Source organism: Rhagoletis pomonella, unplaced genomic scaffold (genome assembly GCF_013731165.1).
Source record: "Rhagoletis pomonella isolate Grant_MI unplaced genomic scaffold, Rhpom_1.0 Rhpom_scaffold_00001, whole genome shotgun sequence".
Classification (NCBI taxonomy): Eukaryota; Metazoa; Arthropoda; class Insecta; order Diptera; family Tephritidae; genus Rhagoletis; species Rhagoletis pomonella.
In genome coordinates, this window is record NW_023458555.1 from 13,188,498 (window position 1) to 13,200,313 (window position 11,816).

Here is an 11,816-nt window from a genome sequence, read left to right on the forward strand (position 1 = left end):
AAAAAAAGATTGTCATTTCTGATTTTAATGATTTTATTATAGAAATCACAAATTGGTATTTTTCTAACTTTTTAAATAAAACTTCTAAATTAATTGAATCTTTGAAGAATGACGACTGAATTTCGCGCTTTCTAGTTTGAGTTGAAGGGAATCGAGGATTTTTTTTAAGGGACTTTCTTATTTCTATAAATATTTTTAGTCTTGTTTATTAAAAAATTAAAACAAAAATATGTATGTAAAACTTTATAAAGCCAAAGCTACTTAAAACTTGCGCTTTATTATACTAAAATTTAATGGACTATAAAACTGCATCCTTAAAAATTCGAAAAAATTTTACCAAAAAGTTTAAAATTAAAAAAAAAAAATAAGAAAATAAATTGTCTCGAAGAGAAAATCTTCTTTCCTAAAGTTCATTGACTTCAAGTACCCCGTTCTAGTACTCGCCAACTGAACTCAGCTCCTAACACTCTAATCCCAGTAAATTAAAACTGACCAGAAATCATTAAAATTTTTCAACGAAAGCTTTTTGGTTATTCCAGCAAAACTATGTATAAAACAATTTTGGAATTTTTTTTTAATTGTCTTTCAAATCTACTTTAACCTCAGGGGTATATGCGAACTTTTTTTAATCTGCTTTTAAAGTGATACAGTCCAATAGAACCCCATTATCTCATATACATATATATATTGTACACAGAAATTTTTCTGATTTACTCGTTTTTATGTAGGCACTTCTCATGTGGGTATTAACGACCCGCCACACAAACAAACCACCACATCCACGAGTTAACAATCGCGCCACAATGTATCAACTCTGAATGGCGCGCGAGAGCGCCTGAGGCGATCATCTCGTTGTATTCTCGCTGGAATACGATCGAACTCTGCTTTGCGCTTGCTTCCAATTCTACTCGTCCACATCCACAAATCAGTCCAAAACGATTCGCCGCGGCATAAAGTAAACGATCGCGTTGGGTGCGCACTTCGACGCCTAACCAATACGCACATGGTATTTCTTGTACGGCAGCTACGCTGAATGAAACACACATTTGCCAATTCGCAAAACGTTCGCGTAACGCATGGTTGACCTAACTAAACAAGAGGTTACAAACCGGAAACCGTAGGCAGTGCGTCAAGGCTAACTAGCGCGAGCGCGTTTATACAATAAATTAAGAATCAACTATCTACTATCAACAGGTACAGAGCCGAGTTGAACTAGTAGTGGTAGTGGACATTGAACATGGCAACAGCTGAGAACGGTGGAGGCGCGGCAGGTGGATGCGCTGTGGATTTGCAATCAGCGGAGGTGGACGGCGGCGTTTTGGCAGTGGGTTTGACAAAGGTGGAGCAAGAACAGACGGCGACAAATGCATTGGACGCTGCAGAGCCAGCAACTGGTTTGACACATGAATGTGGAGTTTTCGGTGCCATTGCCTGTGGCGATTGGCCAACACAAATTGATGTGGCACACGTGATTTGTTTGGGTTTGGTGGCGTTACAACATCGTGGCCAAGAATCGGCTGGCATTGTGACAAGCGAGGGCAAATGCTCCAAGAATTTTAATACACACAAGGGTATGGGCATGATTAGTACGCTGTTCAATGACGAGTCTATGAAGAAACTCAAGGGCAATCTCGGCATCGGCCATACACGCTACTCCACCTCGGCCGCCTCGGAGGTTGTCAATTGTCAACCTTTTGTTGTACACACACTACACGGCGCCATTGCGGTGGCGCATAATGGCGAGCTAGTTAACTCTGAATCGCTACGACGTGATTTACTTAGCCGCGGCGTCGGCCTATCCACTCACAGTGATAGCGAATTGATCGGACAATCGCTATGCTTGTGCCCCGAAGGTGTCTCCGAGTTGGAGGGACCAGACTGGCCGGCGCGCATACGTCATTTTATGCAATTGGCGCCACTCTCATACTCACTTGTGATGATGTTCAAAGATAAGATTTATGCGGCGCGTGACCCATACGGCAATCGGCCGCTTTGCCTTGGCAAAATCATGCCCATCTATGGCGACTCGAATGCCAAGGTCGAGGATGCGTCCGCCGATGGTTGGGTGGTGTCGAGTGAGAGTTGTGGCTTCTTATCGATTGGGGCGCGGTATGTACGCGAAGTGGAACCGGGTGAAATTGTGGAATTGACGCGTAATGGCTTTCGCACCATTGACATTGTTCGTCTGCCCGATTACAAGCGCACAGCGTTCTGTATTTTCGAATATGTTTACTTTGCGCGAGGCGATTCGATCTTCGAGGGGCAGATGGTGTATTCGGTGCGCATGCAGTGCGGCAGGCAATTGGCACGCGAGGCGCTTATCGATGCTGATATAGTAAGCTCAGTGCCGGAATCGGGTACAGCGGCGGCGCATGGCTATGCGAGGGAGGTGAGTGTTGAATGGATATGTGTGAGTGTATGTGTTGTACTAAAATTGTGGGCGCCTGTAGTTTTTTATTAAACTTATATTCAGCCTTATCATGAGTTAAATTTTCGTCCGAAATTGTCCACTTTTTACTTTTCGCTTCAGTTTGTTCACTACGGTTGAATGAAAAATTAAAAAAAATTTGGGCGAAACTCACGATAAGGGGCATTATTAAATAGTTAAGTTTCGATATTATTTTGTTTTTCTATTTTAGTAAAAATTTAGTTAGTTTAAACAATTAATAACTTGGTTGAAAAAAATAATTAATTAAAAGTAAATGAAACTAATAACTTGGTTAAAAAAAAAATTAAAAGCAAATCAAAATAATTATCATAGTGTTTATCTCCCTGTCGGAAAAATCAACCAACACCAACAAATATCCTCGGTCATTTAACAAATTTCTACGCATACCTGATATGCTTAAATTAATAATATTTTTTGTGTTCTAATATTATTTGTAAATAATAATTTTACTTTTTAAAAATTTATTTTATTGAGCTCGAGACCGTTTTTTATGAAAAATTATTGTGGAAAAAACAACAATAGTTTATAGATGGTAAAGTTATAGCTGCTTTTCGGAGATCACCAAATCTCCTCATCTGACCTCTTGTATCGCGGTCATTGGGATATGAACCAGCGACTTTGGATTATAACGCCAGTGGTCAACCCACAGAGCTAAGTTCGAAACGTAAACTGTTGTTGCTTTTCCACTTTTTAAAATGTCAATCAAGCGCAACTATTCTGCTACTATTCGGACCTGATCGTGTGGTTATTGTGTTTGTTGTTATTGTTTAATACAGGGACGGAAAATTGTCATTATTATTTTTTTTTTATTTCAACCAAAAAACACAACAATTTGTAATCGTCGTAACACAATTTTGACTAAACTCACGTATTTGTGTATTTTACAATGATTTTTATTTTTCGAGTTTAACCAATAAAAATTAAAAATAATAACTAATATTTGAATTTAAATTTTTCGCTCAAAGGTAATTATTATTACTTGATTTTAATTTTTTCGATCAACAATAATGATTATATTATAATTTTTTTTTCGCTCAAAGATAATAATTATTATTGAGTTTTATTTTTTCAGAATAATGATCCTTCAAAAAATTAAAAGGCTATACCAGCGTGATTTTCGATGTATCCTTTTCAGAAGTAGCGACACTCTAGTAAAAGGATTAAGTCCCAAAATTTTCAGATCGAAATTTCAGTCTGTATGGCCTTTTCAATTTTATAAATAATCATTATTTTTAAGCGAAAAAATAAGACTCAATAATAATTACTATTTCTGTTATCGAAAAAATAAAAATCAAATAATAATCATTTCTGTTGAGCTAAAAAATAAAAATCAATAATAATTATTACTTTTGAGAGAAAAAAAATATAAAAAATTATAAAATAATGATTAAACGTTGTTTTAAATTATTTTACTTCCAATGATTACCATCCCTAACAATAATAATAAAAAACCAAATTTTAATTTTATATAATCCTCTACACAAGACGCTTATTTGCGTGCTCTAAGTGTCTTATCTTCAAAGTTGTGAAAAAAACTAAGAACTGTTTTTTTTAGTTTAGTAAAAACTAAAGAATTAAGCTGCAATATTTTTTTTTTTAAATTATCAATTTCATGCTTTCTATGGGGGCTATTGGGATCTATTGTTGAATACATCATAGCTTAACAGCTTTGTTATGTTTCTCGAATGTTGCATCCGAGACGACATCTTCTCTGATTGCAATTTTATTACTCCAACGCTCGTCTTCGTCTTGCTCAAACCGGCTTAAATGATGCCGCTGGACTAATTTGTTAAGCACTCCTCTGCAAAAGACTCGTTCATGCGGCCTATCGTTCGAGGTAGATATTATTTAAGGCTGTAAATTTCCGTGAAATTTACGAAAATGCTATCACTGAAACCGAATACATAGTTGCGATGGATTCAGTAGTAGCCTTGATGCATAATTTTGCCAATTATACAAAACATATATGTACATACATACATATGTACGTATGTATGCATGTTTTATTTTTTGTTATCTCTAAAAACGACTAGTTCTTTGCTTTACAAATTTTGGCCATAGTGATTGCGCGATAACGATTCTTTGGTGTTTAAATACACGTGCTATTAAATCAACCCAGTAGAACTGCTTTTGTTCGCTTCATTGTTCTATGAGTGCTCCTTTGGTGTATGTATGTATATGAATACTCGATGATCCTAGCTAATTGGTCATTGATGACTGAGCACTAGGTTGGTCGAAAAAAGTAAAGTCGGGATGTTCTATACCAAAAAAATATACCGCTGTTTTTTTTTATTTTATTTTGTTTCCATGTATTTTAAATATATGGGGAAAAAATAATTATTCGTAGAAATGGTATAGAATTCTTGAAAAACAATATTTTTCGGTCGAAAAACTCTCTTTCAATGGTTTATTTAACAATTTTTTAGTAGCACCTTTTTTTGACAGGTGTCCCAAAAACCCCAAAGAATTCAAATGGGGGATCCATAAAAAATCGTTTGTATTAAAAATATAGTTAGTGCGTCTGTGTCACACTGGCGAAGTGAAACTTACACTACATACTAATGTATCTAGTTTGTCACATAACCAAACTACATGGACGTGAACCGGTTTTGAACCGGAAAACCGTTTTTTCTATTAATTAACTGAACCATTAATCGAACCGAAATTTTCGACAAATGTTTGAACCGAACCGAAAACCGAACAACTTTTCATAAAGATTTAAAGGTTCGTTTCATCCAAGTTTCAATAGATAAATTTACCCGCTTTTTTCTTTTTGTTAAATATGGTAACACATACCATGTTTGTTTACCAATGTAAAGGCAACCTAATCTCATTTGACAGACACTTGAAATTTAACCTTGCGTTATGTTGCACTTCACTCTTTACACCAAAACCCCGGTTCAAAGATAAAAAAACCGCTTTGTCAAGCCAATTCAAAAGTGCAAAAACGGTTCGAACCGCTGAACCGAACCGACAAAATTTTTCATCCAGTTCACGTCCCTACATATATACATATGCATTTCATTGGCTCAAAATTGTGAATAAAAGGACAGGCTAGTTAATATAATTTTATATGTTTATGGTTATATTTTATCCCTACCTCTATCCTTTTCGTTCTAATATCGATAAAAATATCGAAAACAAAAAACAAAATCGATACAAATATCGATAACAAAATCGATTATTATGTCCATAACAATATCGATAAGTATATCGAAAACAATATCGATAGCAAGATCGATAAATATAACGAAAATTCCGAAATACTCTCGAAATAGTCCCGAGAATCTCAAAATACTCTTGAAAATCCTGATTAGTCCCGAGTATCCCGAAATTTTGCCTTTATCTTTGCGCTTCTTTGTTTTTCTTTTTATTTTTACCTTTGCCTTTATCCTTTTCTTCATCTACATATGTACGTACTCACCTTCACTTTCATTCTTGTATTGGCCTTTATCTAAGTGTTAGGCTGCATTTTAACCTTTTATTTACACGTTTTTGTTACACGTGTACGTATTGCATACATTTAAGAAGCACTTCTTCCGTCCCAGCGATTTCCGTGAGAGCATTAAAATTCGGACTTTAATTTTTCACATACATTAGGGTGGCTGGGTACTGTTGGAAATATTTCTCCTGGTCCTTTTTTCATAAGAAATAGTTTTGGGATTATAGATATTATTCCTTCGGAATTACTGTCACTGTTCACTTCTTTGAAGATTTCTTCGGATGCCGGGTCACGGATGGATCAAACTGTTGGAATAGGCACTTACCCCTGAATGTGGTAAGAGTCTTCTAGCCACTTACTTACCGCTGCAGGAGTAGTAATCGTTAAAAATATTTTTCTGTTCTTTCCATCGCATAGTCACTCCGAACCTCTTACAGTTTCTTTGACTACTGGCCCACTGTATCAAGTCTTCACAGCACAGTTTACAGACAGTTTGGGATACATATTAACCATTTAAACGTGAATTTACCACAAATTTAACAAAATACATTTGGTTCATTAAAAGAACTTCTATGCGATGAAGCCATTATATTAAAGTCAATTTATATATGGAACGTACCGATAAGACTTAGAATTGCGCACACGAAATTTTCAAATTTTTCGCAAAAAAAAAAATTTTTTTTTTAATCTTTGTATATTTCTCGAAAACGTTTAATTTTAATTAAAAATTTAATTAACTATCATTTAAAATATGGATATTATTTGTTTTGATCGGCTAACGAATTCTCTAGACATTATAAATTTTAATAACCGACCTTTTTTTCTCTAATCAAAAACCCGTATGTGGCGATATTTCAAAAACTGCATTTAGTAAATACAATTTGGGTCTATTTATGTAATCAGTATAAGGCTCAAGGTCGGAACAGACATGCAGCTGCTCTGCACCAAAAGCAATGTTGACCGGTGTAATAAAAATATAAACTTTAAAGAAAAAGCCCATCAATAATGCTATTCAAATATCTTTGAACATGTGTGCATACATATGTACGTACAATAATATTTATTGACACACAGAAAATACAGCCCACTTTAGAATAGAAGATGAGTAAAGTGCATAAACATGAGAAATTAACAAAAACCCATTAATTGTAACAGATTTCACTGTCAATATTTTGTACACAACTGCAATAAGATATCAATGCGTTGACCTCTTCTAAACAAATGTTCGCGCATAGAAATGCATACATCCATATGTGTATGCATTAGAAAATGCATTGATATTCTTTACATGTGTGTATACGTATAGCCGACGCAAATGCAAGCATTAAAATTATGCTAAGCCCAAAGTTGGCCCAAAGCGTTGGTTTGTAAATATTTAGTATACATACATACCAAACCAACATGTGCATACACACACACATATGAACATACATATTTATATACAATTAGTTAGGGAAAATAGAATTAGAATTAGTATATACAAGGAAAATATTTAATGAACTTCTTCTCTGCTTCTCATTTTTTTTTCTTTTTAACCGACTTCCAAAAAAGGAGGAAGTTATCAGTTCGTCGGAATATTTTTTTTTCCATGTATGTTACCACATAACTTTGGACCACGTCAACAGATTTCGATAATTCTTTTTACATCGGAAAGGTGGTCCCATACTAATCTGGTTAAGATCCGATCATTGGATCATGAAAAAATTAACGGTACTCCTAAATTTTTATATGAGAATTGAAGTCGGTTTTGTTTTTTGCTTAAAAATTACTTGTTTTATTAAGGTTTTACTTCCCCCCACTTCTTAAAAAATTTATATATTAGCCTGGCGGTGCAGTATTTGAAAAATTCGAATCTTCTCAGAATAATTTATAAGATAAAATTTTTGATTTATATTTTTATTCGGAAAGCGCTAATTTTCGATCCGCATAAATTTTTATGTATAATATGTGGCAAAACGTTAACTCATTTCGATTTGGCTGAACTTTTCAGTACACGCAGTTCGCTTGCTTAAAATTTAAAAAAGATGAAAAATGGCATAGATTGGCAAAGTGCCGCGCCCTTGTGCCATGGGCGGAAATTGTAAATGTTATCCGATTTCAACAAAATTCGGTTGTATTTGTCAAAACGGCTCCTGCCCTTTAGCCATACAATCCGATAATATCAATCATATTAGCATTTGAATAGGCAATCGGCAGTAAGATACAAAAAAATTAATTAAAAAATGCACGTAAACTTTTCGTGATTTACTCAGAGTTTATTTACACTTGAAACCGGCGTTTTTTAAGTAAAAATTAAATTTAAATTTATTAATTTTTGTTTTATTCATGAAAATTAAAAAAAATATAAAATATGCATGTCATCTCTAATTAAACAGGCTGCGATGGTTTTAATCCTAAAAAACTAGTGAGCTATTTGGGTAGGTATTAGGTACTAAGCTACGTGAAAAATTATAAAAAAATTCCATCACATAAATTTTCCTGGAAAAATACTTTTTTAATTTTCTTAGTGCTACCGCATATTACCGGTGATTTCCGAAATAGCTATCACTTCTACCATTTTTTCAAATTATTGTTGCTTTTCCACAATAAGTTTTCACAAAAAAACGGCCTCAAGCTCATAAAAATTGTTGAATATAATTGTTATAAGGCCATAAAAATAACAAAAACAAGTAAAAGTTTAATTTTAATTTAATTTTAATTTTAGTTTCAGTTTAACTTAGTTTTGGCTTTTCATAAAAATTGTTAATAATTCTAAAATAAAGTAAAATTTCGCAGACATATGTTACTTTTATACCAATCTCCTTTCAATCAATAAAATGCATAAAATCATGCAAGGACTAGGAAAAATTATTAAAATATAAAAACAAAGCGTATAAAAATCGATCGTCCAACTATCATTTTTGAATAAAACTTGTGGAATTTTTCCCAGAAAAAAAAACCTTTAAACGTATTATTTTTATTTTCAAAATTTAATCAAACACATATATAGTTGGATTTTTCGAGGCATTTCGAAACTTCGATATTCTGCCACTCTCAGAGCACTTACCGTCTAAGTGAAAATTAACGGATTGTAAGCTGTCCATCCAAAGGAGCAGAATGCTTCTTTCAGTTCATTATTTTTATTCATGTTTTTTTATGCATCTCTGTATCGTCTGGCAAAGAGGACAAGGGGATTTATAAAACCGAGTGCCCTGGCGAAGGAAACATCATTTAATGGAGGAACGAGGGATGTAGTACCGAACCATCATAAATATGCTGTAACCTGATTATATTTACTACAGGCGATTTTTTCATGATAACATTAAAACCATATTTTGTGAAATTTATAAAAATATCTTATAGGGACTATGCAGTTGTTTCCGGTGCTAATAAAGCACGTCAGTCGTTTATTTTCTTTCCGTCAGATCTTTCTCTTTAATACTTGAAGGGCCTACCGTCTCCCAATATACCAGCACGGGCATGATGAGTGACTTATAACGTGTAGGACGACGAGAGTAAACTTTACTTCTACCTACTCAGTCAAAAGTACCCCTTACTACCTTACCCCTAGATCCATTCGCTTTGCTTCCATATCGAACTTATAAAAGCCAGTACAAACGCTTCGTTTTAACAATTGTACGCTCTTGTAAAAAAATGTACTTGCGCAATTCAGTTCTGTAGCTCCTATTATCATCTCCAGTATCAGATTAAATACGTCGCACGATATAGAGTCACCGTGTTCGAAAACGTCTTTAAAATCAATAAAGAGATGGTCAGAGCTGGTCCTCTTCTCACGTATCCTTTTAAAGTTTTGGAGTACGGTAAATACCTGGTCTATGGTGATTTATCAGGCATTAAACCACACAAATAATCAATTCGTTGACTGAAGCCTTCAGCCTTTCACACAATACGCTAGATAAAACCTTATACGGTGCTTACATAAGGCGACTTTACAGGAAATTTCAGAGGCGATTAGTTGAATCAAAAGTGGGTTGCCCCCAACTTCATTGTAAGCGATTAGTTGAAAGCCGTTCACACCAGGCGATTGTTGCTTAGAAGGGCCATCTCGCAGAAATTTCCCTCCGTAGTTCCAACACGCTCTGAAAATGTGCCTCCGGGTCAAAATTTTTATTTTTGCCGAAGAAAGCTTCTAAAACCTTTGGATCGATCGTCTCAAGCTCTTCGCGTATTTCAGACTCTTCTATTTCTATTACCGAAAATACATCTCGCTCCTACTTCAGCTCTCTATACCAATACCACATAGCTCACGTTGGTCCAGATAGCAACGTGGCCCGGCAGTGGCATCTTTCTTCTCTGCAGCGGTATGATATTCTTCGTTGTTCATTTGGGTTCGCTGAAATCCGGCCGCTTCTTCGGAAGCGGTACGTATTTAGCGGGAGATCTGAAGACAGTCATGTAGCTTGATGGCTCCTCTTATCCTGCAAATATAAATCCTTATCTCTATTCACCATTTTTGTTCTTAACACTTTTTTGTACACAATCGAAATTTTTTTTTTTTATTTAAAAACTAATCACATCCTTTTTTTCTCCCCCAGTCCGGTCTGCCGTTCGCTGAGGTGCTCTGCAAGAATCGTTATGTGGGACGTACTTTCATTCAACCATCGACGCGTTTACGTAAACTAGGCGTTGCTAAGAAATTTGGTGCGCTCTCCGAGAATGTGGCCGGCAAGCGACTTGTGCTGATCGACGATTCAATCGTACGCGGCAATACCATCGGACCGATAATCAAGTTGTTGCGTGATGCTGGTGCCGCAGAAGTGCACATTCGCATAGCCAGTCCGCCGCTGCAGTATCCCTGCTACATGGGCATCAATATTCCGACGCGTGAGGAGCTAATCGCCAACAAATTGAATGCAGAACAATTGGCACGCCATGTAGGCGCTGATAGTTTGGAATACTTGAGCGTTGAGGGGTTGGTGAAGGCTGTGGAAATGAATAAGAAGGCGTCGAATCCGCAAAGGAGCGGACATTGTACAGCCTGCTTGACTGGCGTGTATCCGGGCGGGTTGCCAGAGGATTTGAGTTGGTAAAGCGATCGATGCATGGGAGCCGAAAGAGAGCAAGGGAGGCAAAATAATATGTCTTTTTAAATATATATACATATATACATATATAGTATAAGAAAGGTCACAAATGTAGAATAGTGTATACTTTATTTTTGGAATTGCTGAAAGAAAGCAGTAAAGATTCACTAGCTCATTGCAGGCGTCTGTCTCTCTATTTTTACGGTCTTTTTGGGCGTTGAATCTTTCGTTGCATATTTCAACATTTCAAAATTATATTCACCTTATTTATTAGACATGGAGACATTTCTATAATTTAATAATACTTCATTTTGTATAACTACTATACTTGAAGGTACAAAAGAAAAGGCTATTCCATTTAGTTATCTAAGCATTGATTGCATAACGGGACATTCCCGATTTAATAAAATATTTATTCAATATGTGCCTGTGTAAATATCGACACTAACAAATTAAGAACAACCACGCGCATGGGTTGAATTGCACTATTCATTTTTTGTATATTTTAAGCACTTGAAAATCTCTGTCCAATAATAAAAAAAAACATAAACAAAAACAATGTGTATTTATATATGTTTGTATATATATATACGTGTTATTATAACCACAACCAGAAAAGAATATCGTAACAAAATTTAACAATTAAGGCTGTCTAAGTTCGCGCAAGATGGAACTTCATAAATCGGGTGCACAGTGTTCTATTTTGGGAAAAGGGACAAAATCAAATAGCTCGAGAACGGGGGATAACGAAATAAATTTAACGGTATTTTAAAGCAATTGAGATTAAGAAGTCAACAAAAATAGTCTACTTGGATAGAAGCATCACTTACTTGACCTTTTAAATTACCTTCTAATATTAGGTGCGTTCGTTTAAAATCTCCAACAGAAACCAACCAACTGC

At 35.2% G+C, this 11,816-nt stretch overlaps 1 protein-coding gene across 4 annotated transcripts in view; it reads left to right on the forward strand.

Moving 5' to 3' along the window:
* LOC118739258 (amidophosphoribosyltransferase) overlaps positions 1 to 11,816 on the forward strand; it is a 13,225-nt gene that overhangs the window by 592 nt on the left and 817 nt on the right. Inside the window, exons 2-3 of one of the 4 annotated variants that reach the window (XM_036470495.1) lie at positions 1,404 to 2,389; positions 10,427 to 11,430. In XM_036470495.1, the coding sequence (XP_036326388.1) occupies positions 1,404 to 2,389; positions 10,427 to 10,921 (1,481 nt within the window). In that variant the 3' untranslated portion in view covers positions 10,922 to 11,430. Of the gene's footprint in view, positions 1 to 918; positions 2,390 to 10,426; positions 11,431 to 11,816 lie in introns of those variants that run through there. The other 3 variants (XM_036470511.1, XM_036470503.1, XM_036470486.1) reach the window with 3 other exon arrangements.